The sequence below is a fragment of the Tetrahymena thermophila genome (genome assembly GCF_000189635.1).
Source record: "Tetrahymena thermophila SB210 genomic scaffold scf_8254373, whole genome shotgun sequence".
NCBI lineage: Eukaryota > Ciliophora > Oligohymenophorea > Hymenostomatida > Tetrahymenidae > Tetrahymena > Tetrahymena thermophila.
The window spans coordinates 626,722-643,825 of record NW_002476157.1 but is presented as its reverse complement, the minus strand read 5'-3'; the positions used below and the strand labels follow the sequence as shown (position 1 = coordinate 643,825).

The 17,104-nt window shown below is 21.4% G+C and overlaps 7 protein-coding genes across 7 annotated transcripts; 1 reads left to right on the top strand and 6 right to left on the bottom strand. All coding sequences in view use genetic code 6, as the record gives it.

Annotated features, from left to right (window-relative positions):
• Window positions 1–1,305: 1,305 nt before the first annotated feature.
• On the bottom strand, window positions 1,306–1,923 carry TTHERM_000242129 (GNAT family acetyltransferase; the record flags this gene model as incomplete). Its single annotated transcript, XM_012800232.1, has 1 exon — window positions 1,306–1,923. The coding sequence occupies one exon, from the start codon at window positions 1,921–1,923 to the stop codon at window positions 1,306–1,308; it is 618 nt and encodes a 205-aa protein (XP_012655686.1).
• A 340-nt stretch (window positions 1,924–2,263) lies between these two features.
• TTHERM_00242120 (eukaryotic aspartyl protease) lies at window positions 2,264–4,162 on the bottom strand (the record flags this gene model as incomplete). Its single annotated transcript, XM_001024936.2, has 10 exons — window positions 2,264–2,432; window positions 2,494–2,797; window positions 2,903–3,011; window positions 3,069–3,176; window positions 3,234–3,320; window positions 3,403–3,528; window positions 3,585–3,713; window positions 3,773–3,847; window positions 3,907–4,016; window positions 4,096–4,162. The coding sequence occupies 10 exons, from the start codon at window positions 4,160–4,162 to the stop codon at window positions 2,264–2,266; spliced, it is 1,284 nt and encodes a 427-aa protein (XP_001024936.2).
• A 1,513-nt stretch (window positions 4,163–5,675) lies between these two features.
• TTHERM_00242110 (hypothetical protein) lies at window positions 5,676–6,332 on the bottom strand (the record flags this gene model as incomplete). The annotated part of the gene is made up of 1 exon (XM_001024935.1): window positions 5,676–6,332. The coding sequence occupies one exon, from the start codon at window positions 6,330–6,332 to the stop codon at window positions 5,676–5,678; it is 657 nt and encodes a 218-aa protein (XP_001024935.1).
• A 348-nt stretch (window positions 6,333–6,680) lies between these two features.
• TTHERM_000242109 (hypothetical protein) lies at window positions 6,681–7,272 on the bottom strand (the record flags this gene model as incomplete). Its single annotated transcript, XM_012800231.1, has 2 exons — window positions 6,681–6,957; window positions 7,070–7,272. The coding sequence occupies 2 exons, from the start codon at window positions 7,270–7,272 to the stop codon at window positions 6,681–6,683; spliced, it is 480 nt and encodes a 159-aa protein (XP_012655685.1).
• Window positions 7,273–7,976: 704 nt separating this feature from the next.
• TTHERM_00242090 (vacuolar sorting protein) lies at window positions 7,977–12,751 on the top strand (the record flags this gene model as incomplete). Its single annotated transcript, XM_001024933.3, has 14 exons — window positions 7,977–8,018; window positions 8,080–8,515; window positions 8,689–8,864; window positions 9,256–9,696; window positions 9,814–10,146; window positions 10,201–10,293; window positions 10,348–10,504; window positions 10,564–10,686; window positions 10,742–11,076; window positions 11,132–11,547; window positions 11,724–12,192; window positions 12,246–12,369; window positions 12,431–12,579; window positions 12,632–12,751. The coding sequence occupies 14 exons, from the start codon at window positions 7,977–7,979 to the stop codon at window positions 12,749–12,751; spliced, it is 3,414 nt and encodes a 1,137-aa protein (XP_001024933.3).
• Window positions 12,752–13,365: 614 nt separating this feature from the next.
• On the bottom strand, window positions 13,366–14,049 carry TTHERM_00242080 (kinase domain protein; the record flags this gene model as incomplete). Its single annotated transcript, XM_001024932.3, has 5 exons — window positions 13,366–13,464; window positions 13,529–13,635; window positions 13,695–13,811; window positions 13,860–13,937; window positions 14,001–14,049. 5 exons carry the CDS (start codon window positions 14,047–14,049, stop codon window positions 13,366–13,368), a joined length of 450 nt encoding a protein of 149 aa, XP_001024932.2.
• A 1,069-nt stretch (window positions 14,050–15,118) lies between these two features.
• On the bottom strand, window positions 15,119–17,052 carry TTHERM_00242079 (protein kinase; the record flags this gene model as incomplete). The annotated part of the gene is made up of 2 exons (XM_001470987.2): window positions 15,119–15,152; window positions 15,227–17,052. 2 exons carry the CDS (start codon window positions 17,050–17,052, stop codon window positions 15,119–15,121), a joined length of 1,860 nt encoding a protein of 619 aa, XP_001471037.2.
• Window positions 17,053–17,104: the final 52 nt, after the last annotated feature.

The window sequence follows — 17,104 nt, the reverse complement described above, 5'->3', positions numbered from 1 at the left end:
CAGAGGTTACATTTAAAGAATAAAAAAACTCAGCCTCTGGAATTTATGTTAACTTAGCAATGGAATTTATACAAGCCAAACTAAAGATTATGATTGAAAAGGAACTAATAGTTTACTTTGAGATCATATTATATTTTTCCTGTTTAATAAATTTTAAAATTAAATAATTATCAATTACTATTTATTTATTTAGAAAGATGTTTAGATCAATTTAAATTAGAAAATCTTTACAAATTTTAACTTAAAAAGTATTTTTTAATTTTTTTCTATTTTAAAGTAATATTTTATGAATTTTACCTATTTCATTTTCGTTTATAATAATTCAAGATATCATATTAGTTAAAAATAAGAATATGTTTTTTAATATTTTTTAAATTTAAAAACATTTTGTAAAGATTTTATTTTTTTCTAATACTTAAAATGAATCATCCATTAACTATAATTTAAAAAAAAAACAATTAAACAAATTAGTTTATCATAATATTTAAGACTAATTATATTTTAATAATATTAAATTAGATTACTTTTGTAATAATTTACTCTTTAAACTTTACATTTATTGAATATGTTAAAACTCTTAATTTACCTTAACCTTAGAAAACTAATTTTTTTAAAGCAAAAAAATATATGCATTTCTTTATTAATCTAAGAGGGAGATATTAAAATTCAGACATTTACCATAGTTTTTAAAAAAATGACAGAACAAATAATATTTTATTTTCCAAGATAGGACTTTTAATTCAAATCCCCTGCTCAAAATTTATATTTTGAAAGCAAAAAATAAATAAACCACAGTATATCTTATAAATTCTTGTGCATTAAAATGGAAAAAACATGTAATATATATGTATGTCTTCATTTTAAAAAATGAATTGTTTTTTATGAAATTGAATTTTTTAATTACTTATTAAAAAGATTTTCTATTGAGCTAAATATAGCAACAAAAATTAATAAATAAGTTGCTAACTTTTTTTTAAAGAATATAAAAAAAATAATAACTAGACAAATATAAAAATTTAAATCTATTTTATTGAATTAAAAATAGATGAGAATTAATTGGGTTAAGTTTAATAAAAATAAATTTTTTTAAATATAAAATTAAATGAATGTTTTGAAAAAAGAAATTATGAAAATTTATGTTTGTCTATTTGAATAAATAATGTTATTGTGATAATTTTATTATTTAATCATGATGAAATTTTAACAATTACTCTGAAGAATAATATATTTTATTAATTTTAATATACTTTTAACAACATTAAATATAAACTTTATGTTTAAATAAATATTAGTAATTTTAATTAATCACTATTCTTTCTTTTCTTAGTTTATTTCTTAATCTTTCTCAGCTTAATTTTCTTTTTCTTACTGCTACTAAAGCTTTTTTAATACTTCCTGTTACCTATATTCTATTTCTTCTCTTCCTACTTTATCAGTGAACCATAACTTAAGTCTGTAGGCATCATTACCATTTAAATAGTAATTCATCAATTTTTTGACTTTGGCAAAACCAAGACTCTAATATAACTTAAGGGCAGCGATATTGCAGCATTCTGTTTCTAAGCATACTTCATCAGCTCCTAATTCTTTGCATTTATCGATAAATATTTAAGCCAATTTTCTGCCTAATTTAAGTCTTCTAAATTATTTTTTAACGACAATCATTCCAACATAACCTCTAAGTCTTTAAGACTTATGCTTTGTTAAATTTCCAATAACTACGCCTATCATTTCACCTTCATAAAATGCTAGATATGATAATTCTCTCCATCCATTTAAAAAGTATCTATATGTGAAAATTGAATATGGTTCGCTTAATTCGCTTTCTATCATCTTCATCATTATTCCTATTTATTCTTCACTCTTGTAAGTTTCATAGACTACCTTGGAAGGATCTAAATTTTGTTGATCTTCTGCAGACATTTCAAACAAACTAAATACAATACAACTTTTAAACTATTTGATATCTTTTGAAAACTAAAGAAAATCTTTTTCTTGGATAATTTGCAATAATTTAATAATAATTAATTTATTCAAATTTTTTTGTAGAGAATATCTAAATCTTTTTACAATAAAAGCAACAAAACTAAATATCTAATAATGAAGAATAAATATCTATTTGATTTGAGGTTAAGGAATTTAACTAAAACAGTTTTGAAAGCAAAGTCTTTTGAAAAAGATTTTGTTATAAAAATACAAAGAAATAAATAAATAAAATATTTATTAAACATTTTTGATAATTAATTATTTTTATTCATTTTAATCAAATTAATCTCCTAGTTAAAGGTGAGTTATTGTAATATAAACTTTGTTTAACTTTATGAGCTCTATATGAAACAAAAAGGAGTGCTAAAATTCCTAATGCAGCAAATACTGTTAAAACTATAAAAGTTGGTATAGTTTTCTTGTTAGTCATAAAAGAGCTGTTTGGTCTATTAAGTTAAAATTTAAATTGATAAAACATACTATTAATTATATTTATTTAAAATATACCCATAGAAAGTCATTTCATTATCTTATTTGTTGTATGTAACAACTAGCTATCTCATAAAAGCATCACCTAAAAGATTGAATCCGAATTATGAGCTGTCTTAAATTGACAATATACAGTATTAAGAATATACCATCATGTACTAAGAAGGAGGTAACAGTATTAAAGCTCCTCTTGAATAAAATTCTATTACAGGAAGAAAATTGATTTCTTAGCATAAGCAACCAGCACAATTATCTAAGCTATATGCTCCTTAAAGTCTACTTGAAAATTTACTACTTGAATTTACAATTGCAGATATAACTCCTTTTAGTTTTATTAAAATATAATATTTTTAAAATGATATAGTTTTTTAAAAAAAAATGTCATAGTAAAAGTATTTAATTATATTATTAGTTTATATTTCAATACCATTGCTTAAATAAATCAAAGATGTTCCTGAGTCAACTAAGCCATCTTAAGAGCTTAAACTATCAGTATAATCTTATCCATTAATATGAAGGCCTAAAATTGTGAATGTCTATTAGAAATTATAAAATCAAAATTGTTATAATTTCTCAAGAAATTAAAAATTTACCCATCTATCATCCATGGAACAAGGTACTGATGGAGCATCGAGATATTTTTAATCGATATCATCATAGTAAAATTTATTATTTGCTAAATCAAATGCAAAGAGAGAAGTCTTTGAATTATGAAATATATTTCAATTTATTTAGTCTATTGTAAAGTAAAAAATTACATTTAAAACTCCTTCCGATTTTCCTTATTCAAATATATTAATATTTGATTAGGCATTAGACAAACCCATTATACCATCAAAAGCTGACTGTTTGGAAAAAAAAAAAATTAAATTTCATTTTAGTTATTCTAATTTAATTTCTAACAAAATTAAATTGTAAATTCATTACACTTTTACTACCAAACTATGAACTACCTTCTTGATAAACAAATATCATTTTAAATGCAGTTGCAGCGTGCCCATTTAACCAAACACTTTCATTTCCTTTATATCCGTATGCAGTTAATGATCCATACTATTTATTTTTTAGTTGTAGTTAGTTAAATTCTTTAAAAATAAAAGATTTATTACACTCAGCTATATTTTATTAGTTGAAACACTGCTTGTAGATGATAGCCAAGATTTATAGACATTTGGTGTATAGCCTAAACTAGGTGTAACTGTACACCCTTAACAACCATATTATTAAACAAAAAGATCCTTATATTTATTATAATAATGAGTATATTTTTAAAGATTTGAAGTAAATAAATAATTACATTAGAACCTGTATCATATATAACATAAAAATTTTAAGCAGGAGTACCAATTTATACTAATCCAACATAAGCAAGCTGTAAATAAATTTCAAATTTAAATTTAATACATTATAAATTTATAATAGTTATATTACATTTTCCTAATTTAACAAATTGATAGTTGAGCTTTATGATAAGAGAGTTTTTTCATTATCTCTTTCATTTTTATCCAAATCAATCTTAATCAGTTAAACTTCTTTAGAGCCTATTTTAATATGATAATTGGAATTGCTGATAATTTATAATGAATTTTGCGCAGTAAAATATAATAGCAAAGAGTTTACTTATGATAGAAAATAAAGATAGAAAACCTAAGAAAAGTAGCAGAAAATTTCTATTTTAAAAAATCATTTTAGTATTTAATATAATTTCTCCTATATTTGATTAATTTTTAATGTATTTAATATTATTCAATTTACTCCTGTGTTAATTCTCAATTTATTAAAAATCAACTCTATTCAACTTAATTAGAAGATCTGATAGGATTAGATACTAATAAGGGACAATGATCAAAAATAATTAATTTAGCTAATAACCTAATAAAAACTACATCAAATGCTTACCAGCATTTGATATGAAAAATTAATTTAAGTCTATTTTAATTAAATATTTTCAACTCTTAATCATTTTTGCACCATTAAAACAAACTTTTAAAATAAATATCATTATGAAAATTAAAAATTTTTATTCAGAAAATTAATTTATTTTATTTATAAATATTCTCGAATAATTATTTTGTTGTGAGTAGGATATATAAAATTTGGTAGAAAAGTAAATATTTTTTTATAGGTTTCTTAAACATTTAATAAATACCATCATATATATTTTTTTTAAAAAATATACCTCCACTAGTAAAAATGATGGTAATATTTATCATATGATTTAGTAGAAAAATTTTAAATAGAGCACATAGTTTAATGGGATAATAAGAATACTTAAATTTAGGAAGTAAGAAGCTCAATTAGTTTTCAGAAAATAAAGACCTTTTATTATCAAAAATGGAATATTCTATATTTAATTAGCTTTATTTTAAGATATAGTAGTCTTTATTTTCCAAGCAGAGGAGACAGTTTTAATTATTTTATTTATAAGCCAACTATTATTGCTTACAGATTAATTTATTTGTTGATTATGATAGTCTTAACAAAAGTATAAATACTTTTGCAAAAGCTTAATTTTAACAATTTTTTCCAATAAATGAAAAATAATCTGCTCTTTATTTAATTTATTAAACTTTGCCCTTACAAAAGCTCTTTTAATTTTTAAAATATCCTAATTTATTATCAAAATGCTTATAAAAAATTTATCAAATAAATAATATTATTTATATCTTCCATATTTATATTATTAATTTGAAAATAGAAAAATCAACAATTAAATATTTCTTTTTTATTTAATTATAACTCATAATAAAGAATTAATTAAAGGCTAACTAAAATTATAAATAACGATTGTGAATTTAAATTCTAAATACAGCAATGAAAATTAAAAAAATAATAATAATTTAATAACTACAAATTATTTCCTTATAAATAAAAACTTTAATTTAATTTCATTATGTAAATTATTGTGAATGCAAATAGGTAATATTAGTATAAATACTTTTATTATTTTATCAAAAATAAAACAATTATCTTTAAATAAAAGAATAACTATTGATAGCTTTTGAAAATCTAAAAATTATTTGTAATATATATCCTGTTTGATTAAATTTACTTTAAATTTAATATTTAAAAAATATAAGTTAATTAAAATAAATATTTTTATCATTTATAACTACATTTGATAATATAAAATATGTTTTTAAATAAAGATAATCATAGATTTATAATATCTTTAAGTAGAAAAAAGTTGCTTAGTTCAATCAATCAATATTTATCTTATTTTTTTGCTTAATTTTATTTTATAGCTCTTCTATTCTTTTATCGAATTCATTTTATATTTCTCTTGCTTTTTCATGGTATGCGTTGTGAATTCTAAGACTTTCAAGACACCTTTCTATCCTTTCTATAAAAAACTGCTCTAATTTTTCTAAAGTTTTGGGCTTAACGTTTTTAAATTCAGGATGAAGAACTTTTTTATTGATGAGTTTTTGTAAAAATGAATTATAGCTTATGTTGAAATGTTTATTTTAAACTATGTTATCTTAAATAAATTAAGGAGATATGTTCTATTCTTCTATTTTATCTTTTAAGTTTTTTCCTTTCATTAGGACATAATTTATTGCTACTTCCATATTTACATGATAGTATTCTCCAGCGCTGCTTTAGTAATCATATGCATTCTATTCTTTTGGGTACAGACGGTCTGCTTAAGGTTTTATCCTTCTTTTTAATACCTTTTTTTCTGCTAATTAAGAAGCATCCACATATTCTTCATCATCTTCATCATAATTATCTAAATTTTAACTCTCTCTATTTGGAGATGGTGATTTTTCTTTTTTCTCCTCCTTGTTTGCTGAAATTTCTTTTGTTTTAAGAGTCTTTATTGTTTTTATTTTAGAGGATTATGCCTCACTCATTAAGCTATAAATATATATCTAATTTGTTTATTTTCAAATAATGTTTTTTTTATTATTTAATATTAGTATTTATTTTTTTAATTGAATGGACTTAAATGAGTTGAAAAAAATATTTATTTTTTATCTGATCAATATTTGATCACTACTTTAAATATAAAATTATAAAAAAAGATAATATTTCATTCTCGTTTTCTTTTTAAATTAATTATTTTAAATAATTTCATTATAAGATTAAAGGGAAATGAGATGAAAGAAAGATAAAGTATTATTAGAATTTAATGATTTCTAGGAAATTAGGTGAGTTTTTTAAAAGTCTGAATTATTCTTAAAATCTAATAAATACATTTTTCAAAATACATAAAGTCTTTTACCAATTAAAATTTATTTTTTTAGAGGTGGTTGAGAATAATTTGTTTAATAAATATTGTAAAAAATAACATAAAGTTTTAATTTTAAAAATAATTTATAAAAATCATAGCTTGTTTATGCTATTTAACTCTGGGACTGATTCATAAATAGATTTGATCTTAAGCAAATAGTTTCTTTTTTCTACTTCTTTGCAATTTTTAAGCTCACTTTCACCAACAAGATTGAAGCAGTTAATATCTCTGGATCTATAATTATCCTTTTATTAAATTTAATTAGTTAATGATACAAGGAATATTATTAATTAAATTTATTAAGTAGAATCATTGTTATTTACTTTATACTTTAAAAATATTATTTTTTTAATTTACCTTAGCTTATTCAATGTTTTTAATTACTTCTTCCATTTTACTTTGAGTAAAATCAAACTATTTTTTATGACTTAATAAACATTTTTCTACATTAGCTACATACTTATCTGTTGACTCTCTCTCACCTCTAGGAGTTTAATAGCATTGTATATATTTTTGAGTTATATCATTCTGATTATTATTTCATTTTATAGTAATTTCATTTGATTGTATTAAATAATTTTTTATATTTTACATCAAGATTCATCAATCTCCTAATAATAAGCATGTTCAATACTAAAAACTAAAAGTCTTTGTCTTTAGCTAATTTTTTGTTGACTGATATATTTATGATATCCATTTTTTTGTATGCGCGAGTTAATGATAAAAATTGCTGATGAGATGCTTTTTTACTTCAAGAGTTAATTAAATATTATCAAAAATAGAAGAATCTATTTTTTTGTTTCCTAAATATTTCTAAGATTCTAAATAATTAGCTAATTAATTAGATATTAATTAATTGATGCTATTTTAAATTGTAAATGAAAATACCTTTTAATGAGTTTTTATAAAGAAAGAAGTATCTTCCGTATTTATTTTTTATTTACAAAATATTATTAATTTTAATAAAAATATATTTAAAAATTGTAATAGATTTTTAACAAATTAAATTGTTCTAAATAAATTAAGTGAAATATTTAAAATATTTATATAAATTTTAGTTTTATTGATAATGATCATAGAAATTATATCTAAATTCACTAAATTCTTTATATTTAATTTTTAAAAAAACTAACAAAGCATTTCAGATATATTAAATATAATTAAGCAGCACATACTAATTAATTATTGAAATTTACTAAATTTATTCAAGCAAATTCAGTGAATAGTTTAATTATTAAGCAAGTAAGCAAGCAATCAAGGATCTATGAATTAAAGCATACCTAGTGATTATAGCCCTTACTATAGCGTGATAAACTTTAATAGTTAGATGAATAATATGGATAATTAGTTATTTGTTTTTAATATAGTAATAGGATGTGAAGGGATTTCAATCAAAAATTTATTAAACTGAATAGATTTTTGGAGATTTAAAGAACTATGATTTACCTTCTGAGTTATTTCGCAGTGAATAAATAAAATAATTGGCTGTGAGTCTTAACCAAATAGCTGTATTGACCGCGAGCAATAAAATATATAGAATGACTAAAAAAAAAGGTTGGTAGAAATTGGAGATTCCTGATAGAATAGAGTAACCAGTTTAGTAGCAATAATAGCAATAAGCACAACAAAATTAAGGAAATCTAATCACTAATTTATTCAGCAATGTCTTTAATGGAGTAGGGACAGTAGTCTAAGGAGTTGGATATGGAGTTGGTTATGTAGTATAAGGTGTTGGATAGATGTTGAATATTACAGATGGTGCTTAGCCAGTAATCATAGATAGAATTTATCTTGACCCTTTTGGTAATTTAAAAATGAAAGTTGAATATTTGATAAATAAAAATAAACAATAAAATGAAATAGCAGAACATTTTTTTAATCTTCGGATAATATTTAACATCTGAGAATGATTTTAAAGTTCAAAATATAAAACGTGAGTTCAAATAAAAAGAATATTGTTATATAAATTAAAATAGGTTATCATTTAATAGCATGTAGCAATCAAGGATTTTCTTTCTATATTAATTACCATCATGAAAACCAGATGAAGCTGCTTAAAAATGTAAGAGGAGAAGAGTATATCATTACATCTATTGGATGGGAAGACTCATAAGCAGAATAAAAAGCAGATAGTATAGAACATAAAACAAAAGTAAATCAAAATTTTTTTTAAAAATTAAAAGTTTATTTATCAAAAAAATGTATTGATAAAATTCTTACTATTTATACAAGTTTACAGTTTAAGTCTTAGGCATAAATATTTAATAGGACGATATAAAAATATAAATAAATTTAAAAATTTTTGGAAGCTATATATACTTAGTGGAATATTATATTCTAGTTTAATATTAAGTTTAATGAAACATTCATTATAAATGTTTTTGTTAATAATAGAGTGTTTTTAAATAATCAAAATCATAGTATTAAAAATAATAAATTAGATTAGAAAATTAAATTAAAAAAGAAATTGATCTAAAATGTTTATATTTAAAACAATCACTATGAAGTTTACAATTTATTTTATTTTTAAAAAATTATGATAGAGTTTTATCTTAGGTACTTCTAAAGGTGTACTTTACATTTATAGTATAAAGTGCTTAGATTAAGAATAGATAGAAGAGACAATACCCTTCATGGCTTTGGAGCTGCATAGTTCAAGTTCTTCTAAAGCTATTAATGCTATTAAATATCTAAAAATATATAGTGATAATAGAAAAGATAAAAAGTTTCTTGTCTTTGTTTCTACAAACTCCTCTGTATACGCCTTTTCAGAAAAAGATATTGTCATTCATCTTTAAAATTTTAAATTGTATGACTATTAAAACAGAGTTAGCTTTAATGTGAATGACACTAGTTTTAATAACGATTTTAGAATTTCCCCAAATTCTTTACTTAGTGTATGCAGTGTTGTTGAGGGTCAAGATAAAAAGAAAATCCCTCATTCTGTTTTATGGGTCAATGAATATGGCTTGTTTAATCAATTGGTAAGAGCATTTAATTCTTTAACTTTTTGCCATTATTTTATGTTAAATTGTATTTTATTTTTCTAATGAGTTTTTAATTTTAAAATATTTATAAAAATGAATTATTTAAAATATTAGATTCCAACTTGTTACGAGTAATACAAAGATACCTTTTTAAGAGATTTACAAAAACTTTCTTATGCTAAATAGTATGAATTTAGAGGTTCTAAAGTAGACCCAAAGTCTGTAGATGAAATGCCTATAGACATTTTGTTGACGGAATTTCATTATATTTTACTCTTTTATGATAATCTTACAATTATGTCTAGAATTAACGAGAGAATAGTAACTTCTTATGACCTCAAAAGCATGGGTGTAGTTTATGGTATGTAATATGATAGCTTTAATAAAATTATATGGATATATTCGAGCAAAGATATCAAATACCTTAGTATTTAAAATGAAGAAAAAGTAATAAAGCTTAGTATTTTAATTATTTCAATACATTTTGTTTTAATTTAAAAGGATGGCTGGAAGCTTTATTTAGAAAAAAAATAATTCAATCTAGCTTTCGAAAGTGCTAAAAAAGCAGATGTGACAAAAGAAGATATAGCTTATGTACTTTTTTTAACAAGAAAAACATATTAATTGTCTTTTTAATAATTTTTATAGCTAGCTGGATTGTATGGAGATCAATAGTTTTTGTAAAAAGATTATATGAAAGCAGCATAACTTTACTTTGAAACAAACAGAAATTTCGAAGAGATAACAATTAAATTTTTAAATAAGCAGTTATAAGGAGATTTAGCTGCAAGAGATGGTCTTGAAGGTATTTTTTTAATTTTAGGTAATTTGTTATATCTTTTAATATCACTTTTAATTATCTAGAATACCTCACATTATGGCTTAAAAATTTAAGATAAGATGTAAAGACTTAAAAGCATATTCTAATTTATTGGCTAATTGAAATAAAAGCAGAGAAAATTAATGCTTAAGAAGTTAGATACTAATGTAAATAATTTAATAAAAATTCGATTATTTTTTAAGATATTTTCAATTTGATTAGATTATTAGTAGTATCCTATCTCAAAGTTTAAAAACGAGCAGGATAAGAGATACTGCCTGGAGTTAATTAGCTAAAAAATACAGAGCTTAAAAGATAGCTTGAAATAACTTTTAGAACAGTATATACATGATAGAGAATTAGACGAAAATACAATTTACTAAATTTTGTAAACTCATGGTAGATTGAAAGATTGCTTCGAATATGCTAGAAAAAAGTAATCCTTTGAGGTCATTATCAAGAATGACATTAATGAAGATAAATTTGATTAGGTACTTTTAGATTTAGAGTCTATTCCTAGAGAAAAAGAAAGATATAGAAATGATTTATTAGTCAAAGTAATAAATTATTCTAATTCAAATCTTTAAAATAATATTATTTATATCTAAATAGTATTCTCATCTCCTTATTTAGAAAGAAACAGAAAAATTCATTGAAAAAATTAAGGACTACTCAATAAAACCTTATAGAAAAGAAAGCAAAATTAATAAAAGATAATAGTCTTAAATACAAGACACTAGAGAAATTAAGCTTATAAGAAGTTTAATTGATACTCCTCCATCTAAAAAAAGACATGTAATTGAGTATATAAAAGGTCTCATTAGCGACAATAAGTGTGATGACAAAATTATTCATAATATGCTTATTCTTTTCTTGTCCTAACTAGATTAAGAATTTGAGTTAGATGAGTACTTTACTGAATAAGAACAGGTCAAAAAGGAACAAGAAAGATTTAACTTTAGTTTTGAATTTGCATTTACTATTGCCAAATCTTACGATTTCCATATCATACTTGTTAAATTATATGGGTAAGTCTTTTAATATTTTTTTTAAAACAAATTTGCTTTTATTTAATTTTTGTATTTTTGAATTAAAATAGATGAAAATATTTTTTTAAATGAAATTTTAAATGTTAGATAAACTTGGTTTTATTAATTCTCGAACAAAATTAAAAGTTTAAATTATCATTTATATTATAATACAGATTAAAGGATATGTGCAGCGAAGCTATCAAAGTTGCTTTGGAAAATGATCTTGGATATCTTATTTAAAGTTATATAACTTAACCTTCAAGCTAAAAAGAATAAAAAAAGCTAATGCTATAAGTCGCTAAATACTACCTTGAAAAGGACAATATTTTTGAAGTTATAGATTTATTGCAATAATATCCTGTTCTTCAGATTGAAGAAATTTTAGATCTGTTTTCTGAGAGTGTTGATGTTCAAAAAGTAACTGAGTAGATTTGCAACGGTTTAGAACAAAAGAACAAAAAGATTGAGGAACTCAGAATTTTAATCAAAGCCTACTCACTAGCAGCTGATAAAATTAAATCTGATCTTAATAAAATTAATAAATATGTTATTATCAAATAAGATAAAACTTGTAGAGAGTGTAATAGACCTTTATATACAGATTCATTTTATATATTCCCCTGTAAGCATGGGTTCCATCAAGTAAATTAAATTTATTTTTTTAATAAAGATTTTAAATAAAAAATAAAAAATAGGCATGCCTGATTTATAAAGTGATAAAAAATGATGACGATCAAATAAAATTAGAAAAAATAAATACTTTGAATTCAAAAATAGAACAAATTTAAAAAAGCATAGAATCTCTTACAACAAGAAAGAGTAAATTCATTTTATTTTATCTATCTATTTTTACAAACAAATATTTTTTTATTAAATTAAGGAGCTTCAAGTGAAGATATTGACATAGGACTTTTCAATAATCCTCTGAATAAGCTTGTAAATTTTGTTGCAAGCCATGCTATTGAAGAAGATAATGAAGAAAATACTGTATAGCTAGAGTAATATTAGAAAGAGCTTCTTAAATATAGAGTAATTTTTTTATACAAATTAGCTTTTTAAATATTTTATAATTAAATATTAGGAAGAATTAGATTAGTTGTTAGCAATAGAATGTATAGAATGTGGTCCTAGTATTGTTGAAAGTATTTATAAAAAACCTTTTAATGATAATATAAAAATTGCAGATACATGGAAACTCTGATTAAATTTGTCGATAAAATTAATATTTGTTTTCACAAATCTAATTTAAAATTTATATCAAAAATATTAATCAATAATTTATTCTCATAATTAATTATAAAATTTAATTTATTTGTTGTTGAGTAAATCATTTTGAAAGTCAACAAAATTTTATGGATTTTACATTTAGAAAGTATTTCGTTAAATAATTTTTAGTTTTTGAAGAATTTTTAATTATCTAAATATAGTTTTAATTGTTAATTAAAATCCTTTATTTTTGGTTTATTAAGTATAATTTTCATTGCAAAATATTTTCTTGTGTTATTAGAAAAATAATTTTAGTTTTTTATGCAATTGTAAAAATATTGATTCTGATTAAATTTTTAGAATTTTTAGGTTTTTAGTTTTCCAAAATAGAAATCCTTGTATTTTTAAATTCCTTTTATAAAAATTATTTTTACTTTTTTACTTATTCTTGAATTAGAAATATTTTTTGAAGAAGAAATACATCTTCCCTAAAGCAATAAATATTTTAAGCAAAAATTTAAACAGTCATTTTATTTCTATGAAGTAAAGGATAAAATAATATAAAAATATAAACAAGTTTATATATTGTATAAAACACTATTTAATTAATCAATATTCTGTAAATACATTTTATTATTATTATTCTTATTAAGCTTCTACTTCTTTAATCCATTTGATTTCACTCAACGCTGTTTTGCATGTCTTTGACTGATTTATTTTATTAATTATAAAGTTAATATTCTTTAAGTATTTGATTTTAGTAAGTTTTTACAAAGTTTAGTATATACTTTACTCCAAAGCAGCAAAGAGCAACAGTAAAAACGGCTAAAAGACTCATAATAAGAAATCTTGCTTGATATTGCTCTAAATCATTTATTTCTGTTTTACCATTTAAATATAACAATTAAACACTCTACATTAATGATAAAATATATTACCCATAAATTAAATAATGAAGTCCTTTTAGGCTTTGTTGGATTGCTTGACATAATCTGAAAAATGTTTAAATTTATTCTCATCTTCTTTATTTATTTCATTGGTTTCTTACACTTGCTCTTTTAAAAAAGCTCATTTATTATAATTTCAGTAGATAATTATTTTACTTGATGAGGATTTCTTGTTTTATTCATTCAATAAATTATCAGAGACCTTTTTTTTATTTTTTACATGAGCTGAGTTACCTTTATTAAATTTGAATATAATTTCAATATGATTGTTTTTGAAAATTGATAATAATATCTTACAAGCAGCTATAAGTATAAAAACTAATAATAATATGAATTATTTTTTCATCCAGAATTTCAAATATTTTATTTATTTTTCGCTTCAAATAAGCTTTCCTTCTTACAATAAACTTCTCTTAGCTAGAATATCTATTTTTGTTTGTATATATGTATATTCAGTAATTCTTTATGATAATTAAAAAAGAAAGTTTCTTCTATTAAATAATTTTCGTTTTTAATGTTATCTATACAAAAAAAGCTGAAAATTATGAAGTCTTAATCAAAAGTCAAATATTGTATTAAAATCATCAAAAAACTATACTCACAATTTCATTTTAGAAGGATCTTTTTTAATTCAAGTAGAGTTATCAAAAATAAGTATAAACTATATATTCATCAATCAAACAATTTTGCTACTTTATTTATTATTTCTAAACCAAATATTTTTATTAAAATTAAAATTTTGTTGTATTTTGCATCAATAAGAAAATACTAATTTTGTAATATATTTTTTATTCAGAAAAAATGGAAAAAATATAAATAAAAATTGTAGAGTAAATTTAATAATATTGAAAGTTATATTTTAATTTTAATTAAAAAATAAAAAATATCTAAAATTAGAAATATTTTATAATATTTAATTAACTTTTAAAATGAAAACAAAATTATATTTTGTAATTTTTAACTTAATAATATAATTTATAAAATATCATAAATATTTTAATTAAATTTAGAATTGTTGTTAAAATAAATTTTAAATATTAAATAAATAAATAAAATACAATTTAAGAAATATAAGTTATTTCTTAACCTATTTTAAGAGTAAAACTTTTTCAATAATTTTAATTTAAAATTAAATCATTAAATTAAAAAAAACTTTATTTTATAGTTTTTTTTGATTTTTTAAGAAATTAAAATATTTTGAAAGGATTATTTTAAATTTTTAAATTAAATTGAGAACAAAAAAAACTTATTCATTTAAATATATAGAATCTATAAATTAAAAATTTCAAGTAATTTTTCAATAAAATTCATTTATACTTTTTAAATTAAATTTTTAAGAGTTAATATGTTTAATTGTTTTATTTCAGCAATCTAAGTATATTTTTTACAATTTATTTATTTCTTCATAAAATTTTTCATTTTCTTTTAATATTTCTGATAGAGTTTATTCTATTTGTAAATTACTTTATATTTAAATACCTAAACTGTAATATTAATTTTAGTTTTTGATATCTTAATATTACAATAAGTATTGTTATATTGTGTAATAACAGAAACCTAGTCTAAGATTATTATCAAAATTGGTGGATTAAGCTGCATCTATAAAAATATTTATTTTTTCAGAATTTAGCATTTAAATTAGTTGATTTACTATTTGTAATTATTGGCTGTCTTTGTTTATTTATTAAAATATAATTTTTTAAATGCTAAATAATTAGTTTTTAGAGTAAAAATATAATGAGCATCCTAAGATAACCTCTTCATTGAAATTAGTAGAATTGTTAGCAATACTTTTAGCATAGCTTGGATGAATGTATTTTTGTATGTCTACTAGAGTCATAAATAATAAAAGTCCTCCAAAATAAATTTTAGATATGAATTTTTCAATGTGTATCATAATTTCTATTTCTGTATACCTTAACTTTATCATTGAAAGTACAACGATGCTTAAACAATTTTAATTTAAAGGATCTAACTATAGACCCACTTCAGCATATTACTTTGCTTTCTCATAATCTTGTTACGTTTTTTGTTGGCTGAAAAGACTTTGTAAGGTAAAATTTTTTTTTCTCATCATCCATAACACCATCATTAGCTTTTTTTAAACCATAAATTCATCTCTAACTTCTACATTCAAAACCTTTTCAAACTATTTAATCCCTTTTTCATAGTCTTTAAATCTGACTATCGAAACTGCACCTGCAGTGAAATTTTGTTCAAACCACTATTCGTTTTCTGGTTTGTAATCTTAATTTTATGTTTAATCTTACCCAAAGTTAATTTAAATTTTCTCACAAGAAAGGACATCAATAGAATCTTTATCATCTTCCCCTTCTATTAAAGGCTTATTTAGCTTGTCTTATTTTTCAATATCATTTTATTCTTCGATGTTTATAGATTTTTGATTAACTTGATGAGAACTAAACTAATATTTATTTGAAATAAACTTGATAACATCTGAACTTTGCTTAAAAGCGTTTATCTACTATATGACAAAATCACAGGAGGGTCTTTCTTCAGGATTTTTTGAGATCAATAAAGAGATAAGCTTCTTTAATTCTTGAGGTATATTTTTAAAAGAATCTTGATTATCAAAAAAGTTGATTTGAGATATCTACTTAACAGCAAGTCTTAATATTACTTAGCATAATATTAAGCCTGCAGAATAAATATCTGATTTCAATCCATATCCACCTTTGTCAGCATTATTCTTTTCAGGAGCAGCATAAAGCATATTTCCCACATTAGTATTTGCATATTTAGATAGTAGAAATTTAGACAAGCCTAAATCAGCGATTTTAGCCTTAAAATCTGAAATAAGAATATTTTCTGGTTTTAAATCTCTGTGAATGATTTTCTTTATTTGGAGATACTAAATACCTTCGAATATTCCTTCACATATTTCTAATATAAAATTTGCATCTATCTTCTTATTCAACAAATATGGATTATCTATAAACTGCTGTAATGTACCTTGCTCTGCATATTCCATCAAAAAGCATAAATCATCATCAAGCAAAAGACAATCATAAAATTAAATAACAAATTCATGTTTGATAGACTTCAAAATTTTATATTCTTGGATATATTCATCAACGGATTCTTTTAAAATGAGCTTTTTGAGAACTTCAAATCTTTTTTTATTCTAATTAAAAACTGTGTACACTTCAGAAAAAGCGCCTTATCCAATTTATTCTTGCAAATTATATAAATTGCCTTTAAATATAAATGATTTTTATTACTTATCAAATGCGCACCTTTCAAAATCTTTTAGCTTCTCCTACTTATAGTTATTTTAATCATTTTACCTTTTAAAACAACAACAAATGTACTTTAAACAAGAGCTCATATCAAATAAATTAAATCAAATTAATAAATTAAAAATTTTGCAATAATTTCAA